General features: G+C 38.2%; 1 protein-coding gene across 1 annotated transcript in view; it reads right to left on the bottom strand.

Moving 5' to 3' along the window:
* Positions 1–19,587, bottom strand: part of CFTR (CF transmembrane conductance regulator) — a 160,803-nt gene that overhangs the window by 44,597 nt on the left and 96,619 nt on the right. The window contains exons 15-20 of the mRNA XM_072764891.1: positions 19,053–19,181; positions 11,234–11,271; positions 10,532–10,782; positions 8,930–9,009; positions 3,327–3,477; positions 2,162–2,389 (exon numbers count right to left, since the gene is read on the bottom strand). Coding sequence (XP_072620992.1) covers positions 2,162–2,389; positions 3,327–3,477; positions 8,930–9,009; positions 10,532–10,782; positions 11,234–11,271; positions 19,053–19,181 — 877 coding nt within the window. The remainder of the gene's footprint in view (positions 1–2,161; positions 2,390–3,326; positions 3,478–8,929; positions 9,010–10,531; positions 10,783–11,233; positions 11,272–19,052; positions 19,182–19,587) is intronic.

Here is a 19,587-nt window from a genome sequence, read left to right as displayed (position 1 = left end):
AACGACTATGATGGACGATGCAAAAAAACTTCTATATCCAGATGAGCTCCCCCACAAAGAAGTCAAAAGCAGGAGAAAGGTGTGTTTGAGCAGCACCCAGATGTTTAGATACGTCTCCTGCCTTTGTGAGGAGGACTTTCTCTGCTAATCAGATGCTTTGGTGGCAGGGGGTGGGAGGAGCGGACTTCAGGTTTCATGGGGAAGTGAAAACTCATGGGTCTGCCATTGAGAAAGGGAGAAAACTGACTTCTACGTTTAAACAAAGAAACAAAAAAGTGACTAGTTCACCCAGGAAGAACAATACTTGAGTGTTTAATTAGAATAAATGGTTTTCAGGGCTGGAGGGGACCACTAATTCATGGTCCTAAAAATTTTCTAACAGGAAAGGTCTTAAAACTTTAGGTTATCAAGTCTCGGTTGAGAGTCAGTCCCGGCAACTGGAATATAGGATAAGATTATTGTCACTGGGTTCTAAAACTGGGAGAAGTAATTTGTCCTATTATTATCAATTGAAATTTTTTCTCCACGTTTCCTCTGACAGAAGACAAACCACAGATAGAAGGCATGTGCTTTTAACACTATATCATTTGTTCTAAGTAGGTAAGATTTATCAGGGCTCCAGTGTATTACTCATTCTGAAAGTTAAGATGGGAGTAAGATAAAATGTTAATAATAATAACAATAATAAATACTATAAGCTTTATGGGTGTCTACAAGGGACCAGGCACTCTACTAAGTGTTTTGCACAAACGATCACATTTAACACTAGAGACCACAAACCATAGGAGAGGTGCTCTTATTATGAGTGTTTACATATGAAGAAAATGAAGGCCTTAGAGAAGCTGATTAATGTGTACAAGTTACCGGAGCTGAAGGCCAGTAGAGGCAGGACTGGTATTAGACGTGTGGCTAACGTTGACTCTGGCTAAGAATCAGCTCTGACGGACAGGGCCTGAACTAAAGTCATATTGCAACACTCAGTCTACGCCTACTCTGTTTCCCTTGCAGGCTCCTGGGCCTCCTGCCCTGGGCCTCGTGGGGCATCCCTGCGACCCCAGCACATGCGGCACTCTGCTGGAGCAGGATTCTACTCGGACAACCAAACTGTCCCTTAGATGTGGCAGGTGCTGTGAATCCGGGTCCACTGTCACATGTATAGCCTTCTTCAACATGTCTAACTCAGTAACTCAACTTTTTTTTTTTTTTTTTTTTTTTAGTAATTCAACTTCTTAAATTAAAGCTTATTTGTCCATATATATTTTCATTTTACTCATGGTGAAAGGTACTGTGTTTGTCACCCAAAGACCCTAAAATTTAAGACTTTTTTTTTTAAAGATATTATCCGTGTATTCATGAGAGACACAGAGAGAGAGAGGCAGACACAGGCAGAGGGAGAAGCAGGCTCCTTGCGGGGAGCCCAATGCGGGCATCCAAGACATTTATATTTTTAAAAATCTGGTACTTCTACCTAAGTTATTCCACTTCTAGGGTAGTTTTTTTTTTTTTTTTTAAGATTTTATTTATTTATTCATAGAGACACAGAGAGAGAGAGAGGCAGAGACACAGGCAGAGGGAGAAGCAGGCTCCACGCAGGGAGCCCGATGTGGGACTCGATCCCAAGTCTCCAGGATCAGGCCCTGGACTGAAGGCAGCGCTAAACTGCTGAGCCACCCGGGCTGCCCTAGGGTAGTTTTTCATCGTGTAAAATTCACATTAGGGTAATGAATTGCACCAAATGGCGGTTAAAAGAAACCAATTTACCAGGCAGGGGGATTTTTGTGTGTATATGGGTATAAATGGGGATGTTTCTTTTCCCCTATTCAGCGAGCTCTTGAATAAACAAGATCTATAATTTTTGAAGCCAGGATTCTTTACTAATATGAGTCAAAAGATGATTTTTTTCCTCTCAAGCACAGATTTGTTACTGTACACTCTGAGTCTACTTTTCGAGCTATAATGCTGAAATCACACAGCTCTAATTCAAAGAAATCATTTGTCCCACCATAGATGAATTTTAAGATTAATAAACTCCTCTCCCCTCCCCCCCAAAAAAATCTATTCAAAGATACCTAAAATGTTTAACCAGTAAGACTGTAGCAGTTTGGGGTTGATAAAGTTTTCAATTGAATGGTCAGTCACATAGTTAAAAAGTTCATGTCACCTGTTGTTAAAATGGAGATGAAGGTAACAGCAATGAAGAATATGACAAAAATAATTTCCATTCTCATTTGGAACCAGCGCAGCGTTGACAGGTACAAGAACCAGTTGGCAGTATGTAAGTTCAGAGCTTTGTGAAACAAAGTCTCAAAGTAAGGCTGGCGTCCAAAGGCCCGAAGTGTCCACAGTCCTTTTAAACTTGTAAGAAGATGAGTGAAAATTGGACTCCTGCCTGCAAAATATTCCCATAGAAAACAACACAAATCATGTGAGGACGTGATGCGAATTCTTACTACCAGGGACCTGAAAAAGATTAGCTTCAGAAAGGGTAATCGTACACTAAACGTCATTTGTTAGAGGGTTTTCGTACCGGGGCCATACCTTGAATAGATGCAATTTGGTTTGTTGCTGTTGTTTTTAATGAATTAGCCTCCTTTTTTTACTAGGCCATCATGGACGAGAACTTTTTATAGAATCAATGCCATATTTTATTCATATTTCTTGGCTTTCACTGCGTGCTTCCCCCTGCCCCCAGCAATCCTATATTAATCATTGCTGAGAGACCATGTTTTTCTTTTGGGACCATTTATTTAAGTTTATGTGACTTCATTTAGACAATAACCTTCAATAGAAACACATTGGAGATTTAACCCTGAAGGTGCACTGGTGCCAAAGCCATTACTGAGAGATGTGCTTCCCCAACAGCTCAGGCTGTGCTCGGGGAGAGGCAGGGGTCGGGGTAGGGGGATGCACACAGAAAGGGAGACCCCAGGAGAGCAGGAAGGGTATGTGAAACATTGTGCCCGGTATTGTTTGGGAGCCCAGACAAAGCTTTAGTAGTAATAGTAGCCCTATCGTTTTAAAGTTGAATTTACACAAGTTCATGATGAATGAGCATTGTACACTACAACCCTTATAACTTGCTTTAAAGCCAGAATGAAGTCTCACGGTCATTAGCAGAAACCATCTATGTGTGCTTTGGAATTGACTGTACCCTTTTGCATACACATGTGTTTTTAAAAGCCATTGTCACATTATGTAGGAGTTTAACAGCCGTTGGGGGTAGGGGTTGGGGGGAATGGGAAAAGTAGGCATAGGGAAGCAGGCAGAGAATACAAACAGCCTTGTGGGTATCTCCCAGGGCAAGGGCTGCCCTTGCAGGGCCCTACCTTCAGATTCCAGTTGCTTGAGCTGCTGTGAGGTGTGGAGGAAGTAGGCCCGCAGGATAATAAAGGCCACTATCACTGGCACTGTCGCTAGGAAGATGTAGGGCTGTAAAACCGACACCACCGCCACTGCTCCGATCACAATTAATAACAACTGCAAGATCAAAGACAACACTTTGGTGAGTGAATGTTTTCACGTTGGTAACGCGCAAGGTACGCCAGAGGTGTAGCTCCAAAGAAGCTCTTCGCGCTCTGCTCCGTTCTCAACGACGGGTGGGCATCTTCCTGGCAAAGTAGCATTTTGTATAAGTTCTATCAAAATTCAAAAAATTGCTCAGGTTGCTTGGCACAACATCTTGAAGTTTTGAAAACATGGTGTCCTTGGGTCTCAGGATGTTCTCACTTTCCACATGCCTTAAAAGGCCTGTACGATAAACAATTGTAGATGAATATGATTTTTTTCCCTAGCGTGGCCTACTTTTAAAATAATTTTATTTAATTTTGAAATGATTTTGGTATAAACGTGAAATTTTAGCATTTATTTTGTTTACACGATTCCTGAATATCAGGCATTCATCTTGGAGCATTTTGAATCAGAAAGATCTGGTTTAAGTGAAGACTCGGTCATTTAGGCATGAAACAATTTTTTCAAGCATAGTTGACTCGTGTTTGAGATTTTTAAAAATTATATTTAATAAATGTGACTCCCCTCCCCAACTCTTCTGTTCCTATTCCTTAAAATAATTGGAGATGACCTTAAAGGCTCAAAAAAAAAAAAAAAAGATTTTGGGATATGGCTAATTGATTTAATTTTATTTCCATCTCCTAGGTTGTCAAAATGCACTTCGTGCTTCAGTCAAGCCCATCAGTTAGAGATATCTCTTCACATTATCCATCAAAACATCAAAGAAACAAGCTAACCATGCTGGTTGTTCTTCGGAATCAAGTTAAAAGCTTATATTCTGTTATTCCACATGATATCAAATCTATACATTTTAAAAAGAAAAAGAGCCTGCTAGCATTTGCTCCACCATAATCCATTTGAATAAGTATAAATAATGTCACAACAAGGGTTAAAAAATAAACTTATTAGAACATCCAAACGATAATCAGTGAGCCAGTTCTCTACCAATTTCCAGGGGTGACACATGCATTTTTGCAGCTGAATATGCAGTGAAATGCAGAATGTTTTGGTAGATGGCAGTGGGGGTGGGGGTATAGCTAAGAGCTGAATAAATCTTCAAGTGCATTGTTATTTCCATCTAAAACATTAGAGGATAATCTCTCAGTGACCTCTCTAGGGGAAATGCCTCCATGTCTCTAATTAATTCTGCCTTAAGAGCCCCTCACTCATCAAGAAATACTCGGATAAATCTTTACTGTGCCAGGCACTGGACTAAGGACACATGATGCCTCAAAAAATCTAAGGAAAGTCTTCCCTAGTCCATCTTTGCCCTACAAGAGCCACCAATACAATAAGAAAGCCCCAAAGGCCCTACTTACTCCCTGACAAGACTTCAATAGCAAACTAGTTTTTTAACCAAAGACATTTATTTCCTAGAAATAGGATCTTTGCCAGGGGTGGGGGAGTAGGGGGGATAAGTTCCAAGCATGATTAGGGAATATGATTTAATCAAGCAGACTATCGTATTAAATACCAGGATGTCTGAAAGACAAATGTTGTTGCACTGGCATCGTGAAAACATTCAGCTACTCCATTTAGGATCATGGTCTTGTATTTGCTGCAGACAGTTGTAAAGAGCACTGTGTTCATTTGACTAGTGTTATTTTTACCATATAATTCCAATCTGGTGTGGCTGGATTATAACACTCGTTGCAGAAAGTGACCATTTTGTTTCCATGACTGCCGATGTGCTAGAGATTCTTAGGAATGAAAATGCAACTTATAATAAAATGAGTATAATTGGACAGTCGGACTACCCAAGATATCACAGGAGGTTAGTGAAGAATGAGGAAGGTGGCTACAATTGGAAATTATGAAACACTCACAAGATAAATTTCCAGGAATTATAATCATCCAGAACATAGCTCAGACTGAAAAGGAGGTGAAAAAGGAGTCTAAGCATTGAGAAAAATAATTCCATTTGCTACATAAGAGGCCATCCTTTGGCACTGAGGTCAGAAGCTAATAATTTAGCTCTGTGTGCCAAACTAAAGGCACTAGTTTAATATATATGATATTCTCAGCACAAAAGAAACCTTAAATTCTGTCCTAGATTTTTTTAATTCACAGTGAGTACGAAACAAGTCACTTCAATCAGGTGTATTAGTGAGAGGACAACAAAATAAATAGAAGGAATTCAGGACAGGATGGAAACAGGAGCACAGATGTCTAATTTCCAATGACCTTTACCCAAATTCTAAACTTCCTCATTAAAAAAGAAAAAAAAAAAATCAACAGGCCATAAAGCCTGCGAGGCACCACCCATTCATGGTCCTAGGAGGTAAGCAGCACATTTTCACCCACTGACAGCAGCTCAAAAGCATTCCTGATGCTAAAGGCCACATAGCACTGCCTGTGAAACTAGAGCAGATGAGAAGAATGAAGGATGAAGAATGAAATCGGGGATAAGTTAATGAATAGATAGATAGATAGATAGATAGATAGATAGATACCTATTTAAAACTATGATATGAAGAGCAGACTTGGAATTTAAGTCACAAATGAATTTTTAAGTAAGGGATTAAGGGGATTAATAGAATGAATGTGGGGGGAGATGTGAAAGATATAGAAGAAATCATAGTAGGACTCTGGGTATAATTAAATATTCAGATAAGAGAAAAGAAATAAAAGAGACTTAAGGATTCTGTGGCTGAAAAGAGAAGATTTTGGTATTTTAAAATACACAGGCTTCTACTTAATAAAAAAAAAAATCATTCACCCAAATATGGAGATAAACAGGATGCTAAAACATAGTTTTTCTCTGTCTCATAAATATATCTGGTCTAAAATGACTTGTTTTGTCATTAGATGTTTTGTTTTAGATTATTTATTTATTTATTCATAAGAGACAGAGAGAGAGGCAGAGACACAGGCAGAGGGAGAAGCAGGCTCCATGCAGGAAGCCCAACGTGGGACTCAATCCCGGGTCTCCAGGATCACGCCCTGGACTGAAGGCGGCGCTAAACTGCTGTGCCACCTGGGCTGCCCATAAAATGACGTGTTTCGTATCCCCTCTGAATTAAAAACTAGGACAGAATTTAAGGTTTCTATGTGTAATGAGAATTTCAAGTATATTAAACCAGTGCCTTAAGTTTGGCAGCCGGTGTTAAATTATTAGCTTCTGACCTCAGCAAATGTGTCATGGGTGGGCCACTGCTAGTATGCTGGTCTGAAGCAAAAACTTGAGTACCGGAAGACACCATCATCAGATTTATCTACTTCATTTTACAGGTTAGAAATAGAATCCAGATCTTCCATTTCCATTAGACAGTGTTCCAATCCAGAAAGCAAATTCTGCTAGAACGTTATTAAATGTTAGGACAAAGAGTAAACAGAAATTTATTTTTTAAAGGAAATTTACAGGTATGCCTTATTTTGTGCAAAAATCTGTTCCTGTAATGTTGTAACTCGAAAACATTTCTTTAATGTGAACATAATTAAGTATAGCTAGAGAAGCTCACAATCTAGAGGATTTTTTTTATAATAAAACTAGGATGAATGACTGATTTTTTTTTTTTTTAAGATTTATTTGAGAGAGAGAGAGCAAGAAAGACAGAACACAAGCTGAGGTGGGGAGGGGACAAAGGGAGAAGGAGAAACAGACTCCTCACTGAGCAGGGAATCTGAGGTGGGACTCGAACCCAGGACCCCAGGATCATGACCTGAGACAAAGGCAGATGCTCAACTACTGAGCCACTCAGGTGCCCCAATGACTGATTATTCAATAAAATCAAAACTAATCAGATTTTTACTGCCATTTGATTGTCAGATACTATGCTTCCTTAATATGAGGCCCTTTTATAAATAAAATAGGGAAATTAAATAAATAAATGAGCCCTGCCTAATTACTTGTGAAAGCACAACTAATGAACTGCCACATTAGAAATTGAGCAGAAACTATTTGCATTGCCATAACAGAAAGGATTTCAGAGCCATCGCATGTGTCTAAAAAGTGTTAACTTATAAAATAAATACTTAAATATATTTCTCCCACAGGATTTCTGAAGTGAGCTTCACACTGATTCAGAAAATAGTAAACTACAAAAAAATTATATATATTATGTATACAATTTTTATATATATAAAAATTTTTATATATATATAAAATTTATATATAAAATCAAGGACCAACATTTCTGAATCATCGTTTTACAATCATGTCAAAATGTCCATGTTCCAGTTTTTACCTAATTTAATAATATTATATTTGGGATCAGTCATTTACACTCCTGGAACAAGGAACAAATAAACTGCATTTAAAGAAAGATACAGGACACGTCCCTTCAAATGTTTGAGCTCAAAACATCAGTGAAAGAATTCCAGCAGCTATTGCTGAGTTATAGCCCTAAACACAGCAATGGAAGGAAATCCAAAATGCTAAAGTCCACAAGGAACAGTTAATGCATTTTAATCGCGCCAGTCATTTCAGATGAGGCAAACTGACAACCTGGTTTTGCCGCACCTGCCAATGTCGGTTGCATGTACACACAAATGTGGTAGCCTTTATTTTGTTTTAGAGGTCCTCTCAAATAAAGTATTATTATAGGGGATTGGGAAGGGGGCGGGGGGAGAATGACTCATGCTAAGATGGGCTGCAATGTTCCAGCTGGAGATCACTGAAACTGTGGCATTTGCTTGACCTAAGCCAGACAGGAAGTTGTCTCCAAACTGGGTCCAACAGCAAGGTCATTAACTCACAGCCCTTCTTAAGTTGTGCCACTTGCAGAGTCCTAAGGTGCCTCCCCTAGGTCACCTTCATCTCCATCTCCTCCTTTTCTTCTCATTCTAACTTCCACTCAATCACCACACTCCAGGGAGACATGCTCAGAGCCAGGCTGTCCTGGTGGCCCCTTCAGATGTGTCACCCAAGGACAGTCCTCACGAGTCCTGGATTTTTCTTTCCCTTCTCATCTGCTTGAAAAGGTATCTGTACTACAGTCCCTGTATTATGGTCCCTACCCTGAGGCTGCTGGCTAGCTAACCTGGGCCAATGTGTTCCTGGGTGGGATGGGTTGAAACTGTAGCCCATCAAGGATTAACAGGTCTTCATTTCTAACACGTGCCCTTTGGAGGTAGGTGACTTCCATCAAGCAGTAATGCCAATGTCAAAAATGTCATACTTTGTGGACAGTTAGGGAAAGGCGGTCTACTATGTCTTTCAAAGCATTCCCAGGTACACAGCTATCACGTCTACATGTGGAATTGCCTTAGGTTCGAGTCAGGTAAACTGCTCTGACTCACTACTGAATTTACTAAATTTATGCCGATTTTGAAGACTTTTGATATTGACAAAATTCCCACAATAGATAGGACTTCGACTCCCAAAATGAAAAATAAGCATAACTTAATCTACTTCTTTTTCTAACTATTTTTAAAAGTATGACAAATGTAAAGACACTTAATAGTTCTTATTTTTACAAACCTGGATGAAGTCAAATATGGTAAGGGGCAGAAGATCATCCAAAATTGCTATATCTTTGGAGAATCTATTAAGAATCCCACCTAGAATATAAAGGAAGAGAAATTCCTCAGAAAACAGTAATCTTAAAAAGACATATCAATATTTGTTCCATCTGGATCACAGTAGAAATATTCAAAACTCAAATAAGAATCAGCACGTAACATGATAAATAAAGACTTAGAAAACCCTAGTGTTGTACAGAGATCCTAAGCCCTGTGGTTGAGTCATGGTCTCCCACATTTAAACCCTTATAAAATACTGATTACGGTAAGATTCATCCTATTGCTACCACCTCACACGTGCGAGCTTGAACATAATGATGATTTCCCGGATGTGCGATCATCATCGCTTTACATCTGTACTCCACGACATGTGGCTCTCCCTCTCCTCCGACTTCCAGGCCTTTCTGACATACTCTGCAGAACCCATGGCTACTCTTAATTTCTGCCTCTTGTTGTGTGGCCCCCCTTTTCCATGTTCCCTCTTTCCACCCTCTTTACTGGCAACCTGAGCGTCAGCCTGTCTTCTGAATTCCAGACTTATGTTTATAAATCTGATGATGTTTTCCTTCAATGAAAAAAAGTTATAGATGGAATGTTGACGATGTGCCAGACGTAACGCTAGGCACTGAGATAACAGAGGTGAATAAGCCGGGCTCCTTGCCCTTAAGGAATTCGTTGTCTAGGGATAAAGACACAATTAGATAAAACATACCATAGTACAAAAAAAGTGATATTGAATCTTATCATTCAACCCCCCCCCATTAGCTACATAATGAAGTCCAAAATTCTTAATACTTAAATGCCACACAAAGTTAAGATCTCCATAATCTCTCATATTTACCTTTTTGGGGGGTAGGGGGAACATTTAAGTTTTACTCTCTTAGTAAATTTCAATTACATAATATAGTGTTTTCAATTATGGTCACCATGTCATACATTAGCTCCTCAGACCTTCTTTATCTTAAAGGGATGAGTTTTTGCCCTGTTACCAACCTCTATAGTTGGGTCAAAAATACTTTAAAAATACATTTGGAATTTATTCTTCCTCTTCTACCAAAAAAAAAAAAAGATCCAAAAAGCAAAAAACAAAACCTTAAAACGAATTTATTTGATCACCTTTGAGTGGTTACATGAAACTAAATTATTCTATACCATCCTATTCTACAGCCTTCGTAGGTAAAAGAATTTTAGGTTTTCTTTGGTCATTTCAAATCTTCTCTTTTAAATGAGACTGTACATTGGCAACAAGATGCCTGAAAGGGGGCTAGATCAAATATCTGAACCGAGAAGGATGGCTAACCCAAAGGCTTGTTTCTGTTGCTACACTCCCAACAGCAACACAGGATAACACATTGGCTAATTAGCCAAGACAGAAACATGAGGAGCAGCCTCAAGGTCTGATAGCCTACAATATCTAAGAAATGTGCATGCCAGTCATTACGAATCTTCATCGGGGCAGATGCCTCCGTCAAAAGCCAACACTACTGCTAGAAAACCAACAAAATCCTAGGACCTTTTGACTATGGATCAGCAGCACCATTTTGTATACTTAGTCAAATACCTGCTTTCAGTGTGTTGAGGGTTGACATAGGTGCTTGAAGAACAGAATGTAACATTTTGTGGTGTAAAATTTTCGACACTGTGATTAGAGTATGCACCAGTGGTAAACCTCTGAAGAGTCCCAGAGCAAGCAAAGTATCAGCTACTCCCACATAAATGTAGAAAATATAATATGCGCTGGTACTGGTGAAGATCACTGCATAACTGCTGTTTACGCTCTGAGTGCTATTCCCTTTGTCTTGAGAAGATGAGCTGCAAAGCAAAAAGAAACCATTATTTGGCAACCAAACTTCCCTGCTGAATTTCCGATACATGTAGACAAAACTGAACTTGAGTCTGAGGAAACACAACATATTTCACTAGCACAAGTAAGACCTTTGATCTCAAGGACCTAATATTGCAATGAAGTAGACTACATTTTTTCACCACTGAAACATTAAGCAGTCAGAGAAAGGACTAAATGTATAATGCTGTTTCCAATATTTTTATTGTATTTATGGAAACAAAATACAGCTAAATTCTGTAGGAACTGGAAAAACAGTTGCAGAAACTGCACATGCTCGCAATTTTAAACAAAGAATTTAATTTTCCATCTCTATAATACTATGGGGAAATGAAGCATCCTGGATATTATAATATTTAATAAGACCCAAATAATCAATAGAAACAAAATATAATCTACAATAGGACAAGGAATACTCACTTTCTAAGTATCCACAATACAACCAATGAAACAGCCACCTGAAATAAAACAATACACACTTGATTTTCTTTTCCAACATCTCTACCTATTCCTCCATCAAAACACACACAATTTCATTTTCCTTTGCCTCACTTTCCTGGGTCCAGCAGCTGCAACGATTGTTCTCAAAACCATTATATTGTGGTTATAACATGTTAAGTTAATAGAATTAAAATTCTACTATATTAAATACTTTGCCATTTCTCTCCCTCATTCAATAGAAACTATTCATGGAACCTCACAGAAGAGCTAGGATTGCAGTTAAATGTTTTAAAGAATAAATCTTGCTTCTTATAAAGAGACGAATAGCTTATTGGCAGATAATTCACTTACCTGTTATAAATAATTTCATTTAGTATGCAGCGCATGAGGGATTAATTCCTATGAAACCACTTAATTATTGGAAAAGATGTTCATATTTATGAAAATTAGATAAAAGTCTCAACAGTGCACCTGAAATATTTAAATAAGTTATAAAAACGCAACACCCCCAAAGCAAATAATCCAATATAATAATGGGCAGAAGACATGAACAGACATACAGATGGCCAACAGACACATGAAAAGGTGCTCATTATAACTTACCATAGGGAAATGTAAATCAAAACCACAATGAAGTATCACCTCACACCTGTCAGAATGGTTCAAATCAACAATACAAGAAACAACAGGTGTTGGCAAGGATGCAGAGAAAAAGGAACCCTCTTACACTGTTGGGTAGAATGCAAACTGGTGCAGCCACTGTGGGAAACCGTATGAAGGTTCCCGAAAAAGTTAAAAATACAACTACCCTACTATTAGATCCAGCAATTGCACTAATTTACCCAAAGAATAAAATTTACTAATCCAAGGGGTACATGCATCCTGATGTTTATTGCAGCATTATATGTAATAGCCAAGATATGGAAGCAGCCCAATGTCTACTGATTGATGAAAGGAGATAGATAGATAGATAGATAGATAGATAGATAGATAGATAGATAAAGTAGATAGATAGCCAGGTAGATATAGAGATATATACATAATGGAATATTATTTATCCATAAAGAAGACTGAAATCTTGCCATTTGCAATGACATGGATGGAGCTTAGAGAGTATAATGCTAAGTGAAGTAAGAGAAAGACAAGTACCATATGATTTCACTCATTTGTGGAATTTAAGAAACAAAACAAATGAGCAAAAGGGGGGAAAAAAGGAGAGAAACAAACCAAGAAACAGACTCTTAACTATAGAGAACAAACTGTTGGTTGAGAGGAGAGGTCAGCAGGAGGATGGGTGAAATAGGTGATAAGGATTAAGGAGTGCACTTTTGATGAGCACTGAGTGATTAAAATAAAAACTTAAAAATAAATTAATTAAAACTAGAAAAAGATTATTCATCCAAAAAACAATTCTCAAAGGTACAAAAATTTAGCTTGTTATAAATTCACTTTGTTATAAAGACAAAACACATACTTTAGGTTGAAACACACAATACTAGTACTATTCAGGCTTTCTCAAGGTAGAAGCTCTTGTCTGAGGGATAAGTATTATATATCATAACTGAAAAAATAAAAATTTTTAACCACTATGGTATTTTTAGTTCCTTCAATATTTAAGAGCCATGCACCCAGTTCCACTTCAATCTGGTATTCTATTCTCCTAAACCCTGTGGAGAGACAATCTGGTGTTTGTATATGTGCTGCCGAAGCGAGCACAACAATCTTGTGTTTGCCATCACAACTCTAATACTAGAAATGACTGTAATTATATGACCCTCCCAAAACTAACTTTACCAGAGAATCTAATAGGAAAAAAAAAAACTGTGAATAAAACAATTTGAAAATTAATACAGCATAAAAATAGAGAAGAAATTTCTAAGTGTTCTTTCATATTCAATTTAAGTATCTAATAGTACTATATAAAAAATTTATAGGGACACCTGCGTGGCTCAGCAGTTGAGCGTCTGCCTTTGGCTCAGGTCATGATCGAGTCCCACGTCGAGCTCCCTGCATGGAGCCTGCTTCCCCCTCTGCCTGTGTCCCTGCCTCTCTCTCTGTGTCTCTCATGAATAAATAAATAAAACCTTTAAAAAATGTTTTATAAAGAACAATTGGCATTAACTAAGAAATGACATGATGAAGTTCTATATTTTAAAGAGGTGTATAAGTTTTAGTTAAATTCACATAGTAGGAATATAATAATGAAAAATTTAATGTCATCATTCTTTCTTTCCTACTTTTTTTTCATTGCACACATAGCCTCCATGAACTATATCAGTAAAAGTAAAGAAAAAAAGTTCCTGTTTCCTTGAAATTTAAGGAAATTCAAATTGACACAAAACAAGGAATCTGGGGGGATCCCTGGGTGGCTCAGCAGTTTGGTGCCTGCCTTCAGCCCAGGCATGATCCTGGAGTCCTGGGATCGAGTCCCACATCAGGCTCCCTGTGTGGAGCCTGCTTCTCCCTCTGCCTGTATCACTGCCCCCTCCCCTCTCTCTCTCTCTGTCTATCATGAATAAATAAAATCTTAAAAAAAAACAAACAAACAAGGCAATAATCTGACTTTTTCAAAAGCCTTCATCCCAGGACGAATGCTTTCCTATTTCCTGAGACTAATCAAATCATTCAAGAATCAAGATAAGGGTATCCTTCTGAGTCACTCTTTGGTTATTATAGTCCCCCTTTGTTCCAATCAAAGGAGTGTCAATATTGCTGGCATTGCCAACATTCTTGGGATAAGAATAAATCCCAGAAACAAATATTTTATAATATTTACTAATGAACAATAACTCAAGTAGTTTTCAAAGAACTGGTCTAGTCAGTGTAATATAAAGTTATTTCCTGGCTTTTGTGAAGAGACCACTAGTGGATGGAGACACAGAACTGCCAATCCAAACTGTTTTTGTTGACTAGAACAAAAACAGTTCCAAAGACTTGATATAATGATATAAGTACAAATATTTGGGGGCATACAGAAACAATTGGTTAAGCAAATTCTATCATTTCATTCCAAAACATTTCAAGTTGTAAAGTTTATGCAGTTTATGATAGAGTGAGAGTTCTGGGTCATTAAAAGGGAAAAGCAAAAGGTCTTTATTATTTTATTTTTCTGGGGCTTTAAACTTCAATCCATATCACATAAAAAACAGTACAGTCTAAGTCAGCACTGTCCAAGGGAAATATCTACGATAATAAAAATGTTCTATACCTGCCTTGTTCAATATTGTTGCCGGTTATCACATGGGACACTTGTCACAGGAAATGTGTGACTGAGGGACTGAATTTTAAATTTTATTTTATTTCATTTCATTTATATGTTTATATATTGCTGTCAGCTACTGCATTAGAGAGTGCATGCATAGGTTTTAATAACTATTAGTTCTATAGGGGTGTAGACAGAGTATTTATTACATATTCATGTTAAATATCCAAAATCTGATGACAGCATTCTCTACGGACAACTCCATGAATGACCAGGATGATGATTCATGAACTGTGCAAATGTCCCCAAGATGAAAAAGAAGTAGCCAGTATTGGGGTCCCTGAGTAGCTCAGCTGCTCTTGGTGCCAAGAGCAACAGGCTCTTGATTTGAGCATCGGGCTCTTGATTTTGGCTCAGGTCATGACCTCAGGGTCATCGGATTAAGCCCTGTGTTGAGCTCTGGGCTCAGCGGGAATCTGCCCTTCCCTGACACTCTCTTTTTCTGAAATAAATTAATAAATCTTAAAACACACACAATTGAAAAAGCAGATAACCTGTCATGTAACATAGGGTAAAGTTAAAGAAGCCAAACCAATTTATTCTATAAGTTTTTTATATACACACAATTCAGAGCTACCTCCTGAGCCACACCACGGGATGTTTGTAAAGCAATACCTATTAAAACACAATGGGTATTTTGAGTTTTTAACCAAAGGAACACAGTATCCTAAATGTTCTGTGAACAGTATAAACATAAGTGCGGTAGTGTATTCCACCCATTAGCTCTGTTTTGTTCACTACACACGCAACCACACTATACGCACAGAATTGTGCCTGACACATTGAAAGGACTTCAAAAATCTGTGTTGAATGCGTAAATGGCTGCATGAGCGAGCAGCAGGCCGTAATAGTAAAGTGCCACCTTGTCATGACTTCGTACACAGAATTCAATGCTTCACAAAATCATGCCCTGAAACGTAGACCCATGCTAAGTAGAACTGCCTTCAAAGGATTATTATTAATCAGTTACAGCTGAATATTAACGGAGTATATCACATGTCCATTTTACTAAAAATATAAAGTTACCCAGAGCTTCCTTCTTAACAAAGAGAATAGGATAGAGCAGTACTCTCGACACATTCCTTAAAAATTACAGGATGAAAACACTAAAGGATCTTGAGATACTCCAGTGTTCAATACCCACCAGTTGTTGTAAGAAGCAGGAAACTGTCTCCTAGTCTTATTTGCATTTCTTCTCAGTGATGTACCATCAAGCAGAAGCACTAGAAAGCCCAACGTGATAGAAATTGTATAGCCTTGGGGCACCTGGGTGGCTCAGCCAGTTAAGCATCCACCTTCCTCTCAGGTCACCATCCCAGAGTCCTGGGATCAAGCCCCGAGTCGGGCTCCCTGTTCATCTCCCTCTGCCCCTTCCCATCCCCCTACTCATGCTCTCTCTCTCTCTTTCTCTCTCTCTCTCAAATAAATAAAATCCTAAAAAAAAAAATTTATAGCCTTTACCCTTGGTGCCAATATCGAAGAACTTACAGAAAATACTTCTCTGCATAGAAAAAAATGGTCCAGAGATATAAAGGCAGACTGACTCCCTAATCAAAATAACACATTAATGATATGTCGTAACAAACTGCATAAATCAAACTAATTTTTTTCAGTTTCACACTTTGAAGAAGTAAGAAAGGGAAGCATATGGAACCTACTCTATAAAACCACAAAATCTAAATTGGAGTATGGTGTCCATTAAAAACTAAAAATGGATAAATTACGTCATCAAGGGAGACACGTATCTTAACCTTTCTTCAAGTTTTCTGATCATGATGAGTATGAGGCTCTAGCAAAGGTTTAAAAGAACTAAACTATCTTCCCGGATTAGCACCTGCACCATGATACATGCTGATGAGATATGTCGATGTTACTGAGAAAGGGGCACACTGGTATTAAGAAAGAAGCTTGATCTAAAAGAAAAGCTGTGTAAATTTTGATTCGAAGAAGGTGACAGAACTGTGAACATCAGTGTTTAGCTATATAACCGTGCACATAATTAAAACAATTGCTATTCGTCTACTATCACCAAGTTTTTATTACCTAAAGTTTTGACAGCCAGCTCATTGGTGATGCCCCCAGGACATTGGCCAAAGAGCCTCATCCTAGTATATAATGTTTTGTCTAGAAAATGACATTATCAATGTGTTTTGCCCATTAAAAAGACATTTTTTTGCAATAACTGTGAGGGCTCCACTAATAATCTACATCCTCTCTTGTAATTTAGTTTCAAGCTTAAAGACAAAGGACCACTGTCTTCTTGATTAAATGAGCCAGTAATACTGTACACATGTGCAGAAACTCAGTGCTCAATTACTAATTAGTTAATTAATTATACACCATTTTGAGAGGTACAGAAGTTCAGCTCTATGGAGCTGGATAGGACAAAGATCCTGTAAATTAACATAAATCATCACTACATTCAGATAAGACCTTTTTCTTTTTCTTACGCAACTCTACAAATTGAAGACAATCAAGATATGTGACCTTTCAGTGCAGAGATTTAAATCATTAACAGTTATGAAAGGCTGGCTTGAGATTAAATGTGGCACAAAACTAGGTCTCATTCACATTAATGTTGGTCATTTGGCATGACTAGCAGAGATTAATGAGGTAAATTTAAGATACATTTCAAAGCAATTTTTATTACTCATGTCAGACTGTCAAATTACCCAACTGCATTTTTTTGTTAAAGTATAAAAGGGATTATTGAAACTTTCATTATATTTCGGTTATGGACTTGCTCACCTCAAACTATCTTGAGCTTTATAATGGTATGACATTAAGGGTATCAATGAGAACAGCAACTAGCATTGTCCAGTATGCACCAAACCCTACATTAAGTGCTTTATAACCCTGATGTGGTTTCACTCACAAACACGACCTGGGAAGTTGGTATTATAAACTCTCCATTTTGTAGATGAGGATATTGAGGCTCAGCGTGGTTAACTTACCTTGCTCAGCTTCATTGTGTTAACAAGATGGACCGAGGTCACAGCCAAGTCAGTGTGATGCCACCGTGGGGACTGTACTACACTGCAACTCCCATCAAACTTCCAGTTGGTGTATGAATTTACAATAATAGGGCAAAAGAAGGGATATCACCAGGACTCAAGAGCAAATGGAAACTGATGGTTTATAGGTGAAACAATATGTACGACTTTTTGGTATATACCTTTAGATACTTAACACTATCTTAGTTGGTCAGGGAAAAGGGATGCTATTTTATGTAGACCTCACCACTGAGGTTAGAAACAGCCCAACAACAGGAAACAGCATGTAGCTCTAAGACTGGGTTTCAGTTACGTATGCATTTACACTTCCCAGGAGAGGCAGCTCTTCACCAGGGGAGAAACCCTGAAGGCAGTGGGGGCCTTCATGTCAGATTTAGCTCATACCTTAGGGCCCATCCAGCGGTGGACGTCCCCTGGAATAAATATCTAGGGTAACTAGTCATCCTAAGCGGAACCCGACCCACCTGTGTGTTTTGTTGAACCCATCTAGTGTTCATTTGTTTGTTTTTATTTAATCAACTACCTACATTTCAAAAATGGGGAAGACTTTACAGAAAATATCTGGACTTCTATCTTATCTCAGTAGACAAAAAGATTTAGCAAAATTGATCCTAAATTCCCTCACGGCAAGTGTTTGGCTGGTGCCGCATCCCCGTTGGCCCCATTAGACAACTGGAGGACAAATGCTCTCCAGCCTCAAAGCCACCTCACCCACAGGCATTCTGGCCAAGCCCCTTTTAGCAGTTAGGTGGCTGCTCCTCATCCAGAGAGAAGCCTCATCCATCATGCCGCTTCGAGAACCTCTAACATCGTTGTGCCCTGCCCTTGTAGCCTAGCATGCTGCTTGCACTTCCCTCCCTTGTTGTTTTATCCTGGTGACATGAAGGACAGCAGAGGCATGACAAAAAGACCATGATGGTGGCACCAAAGACAGACAAAATCTGTAAGCAAGCAGGTGATGGGGATCTCTAAAAGGATTGTTTAAAAGGGTTACCAAGCCACTAATACATATTTATTTCATTTTGTGAAGACACAGTCATTTAAAGGTGATGATTCATCACTTACATATTCAATAATGCAATATCTATAATCAAATGAACCTAAAACTGAGTACAGAATAATTTTCACTGCTTAATTTCAATCCATATAAAAGTATTCTACTTAGAAGTTTTGAACAACTCCACTAAAAGCTCTTCATACCTATTTTGTATGCTATATATGAAATATAGGAATATGAATATGGAAGTATGCATATCATTATATAATGTAAGGTTATAAATACACATATATTTGTATTTATATAATGGGAACACCTGGGTGGCTCAGCGGTTGTGATGATCCCAGGTCCTGGGATCGAGTTCTGTATCGGGCTCCCCGCAGGGAGTCTGCTTCTTCCTCTGCCTGTGTCTCTGCCTCTCTCTCTGTGTCTCTCATGAATAAATAGATAAAATCTTAAAAAAAAAAAAACTATTCTTAATGCAACTTTAAACCACAGTAATATTTTACAACAGAAAGTTCTTACCTCAGCCAGAAAAATAACTAAGCACCAAATTAGCACAAAAATTAAGTTCTTGTGGACAGTAATATATCGAAGATATGTGTTCCATGTAGTCACTGGTGGTATGCTCTCGACATCATCAAAAAAGCACTCCTAAAAAAAAAAGAATCATGGTTACTATGAGGAGACAACACAGTTTCACACCACCATTGTGGTTTTATGTTGAATGTGGGAAATTAAAGGAATACTAGTATTTGAAGCTAAATGAATTTCAACAAATATAAACCATTGTGAATGACATAGATGATGTCACACAATAGCCAGTATAATGTCCACTGGAGCAACACAGGTTTTCAAAAATGGGAAACACTGTAATTTTTCAAAGTTCTGAAAGTAAATCACTGATGATACGACTGTATTGATTTTGGACAGTTTTATCATTTTAATGCTTAACAGAGTCACACCTTTTATCAAATAGTACCATCAAACTGAAGTTTCCTAGAACTCCCCTTGATTTAATTCATTTCTTCAGGGGTCTGTGGACAGATACAGTTTGGAG

The sequence above is a fragment of the Vulpes vulpes genome, chromosome 7 (genome assembly GCF_048418805.1).
Source record: "Vulpes vulpes isolate BD-2025 chromosome 7, VulVul3, whole genome shotgun sequence".
Lineage (NCBI taxonomy): Eukaryota > Metazoa > Chordata > Mammalia > Carnivora > Canidae > Vulpes > Vulpes vulpes.
This window is presented reverse-complemented; position numbering and strand designations above follow the sequence as displayed.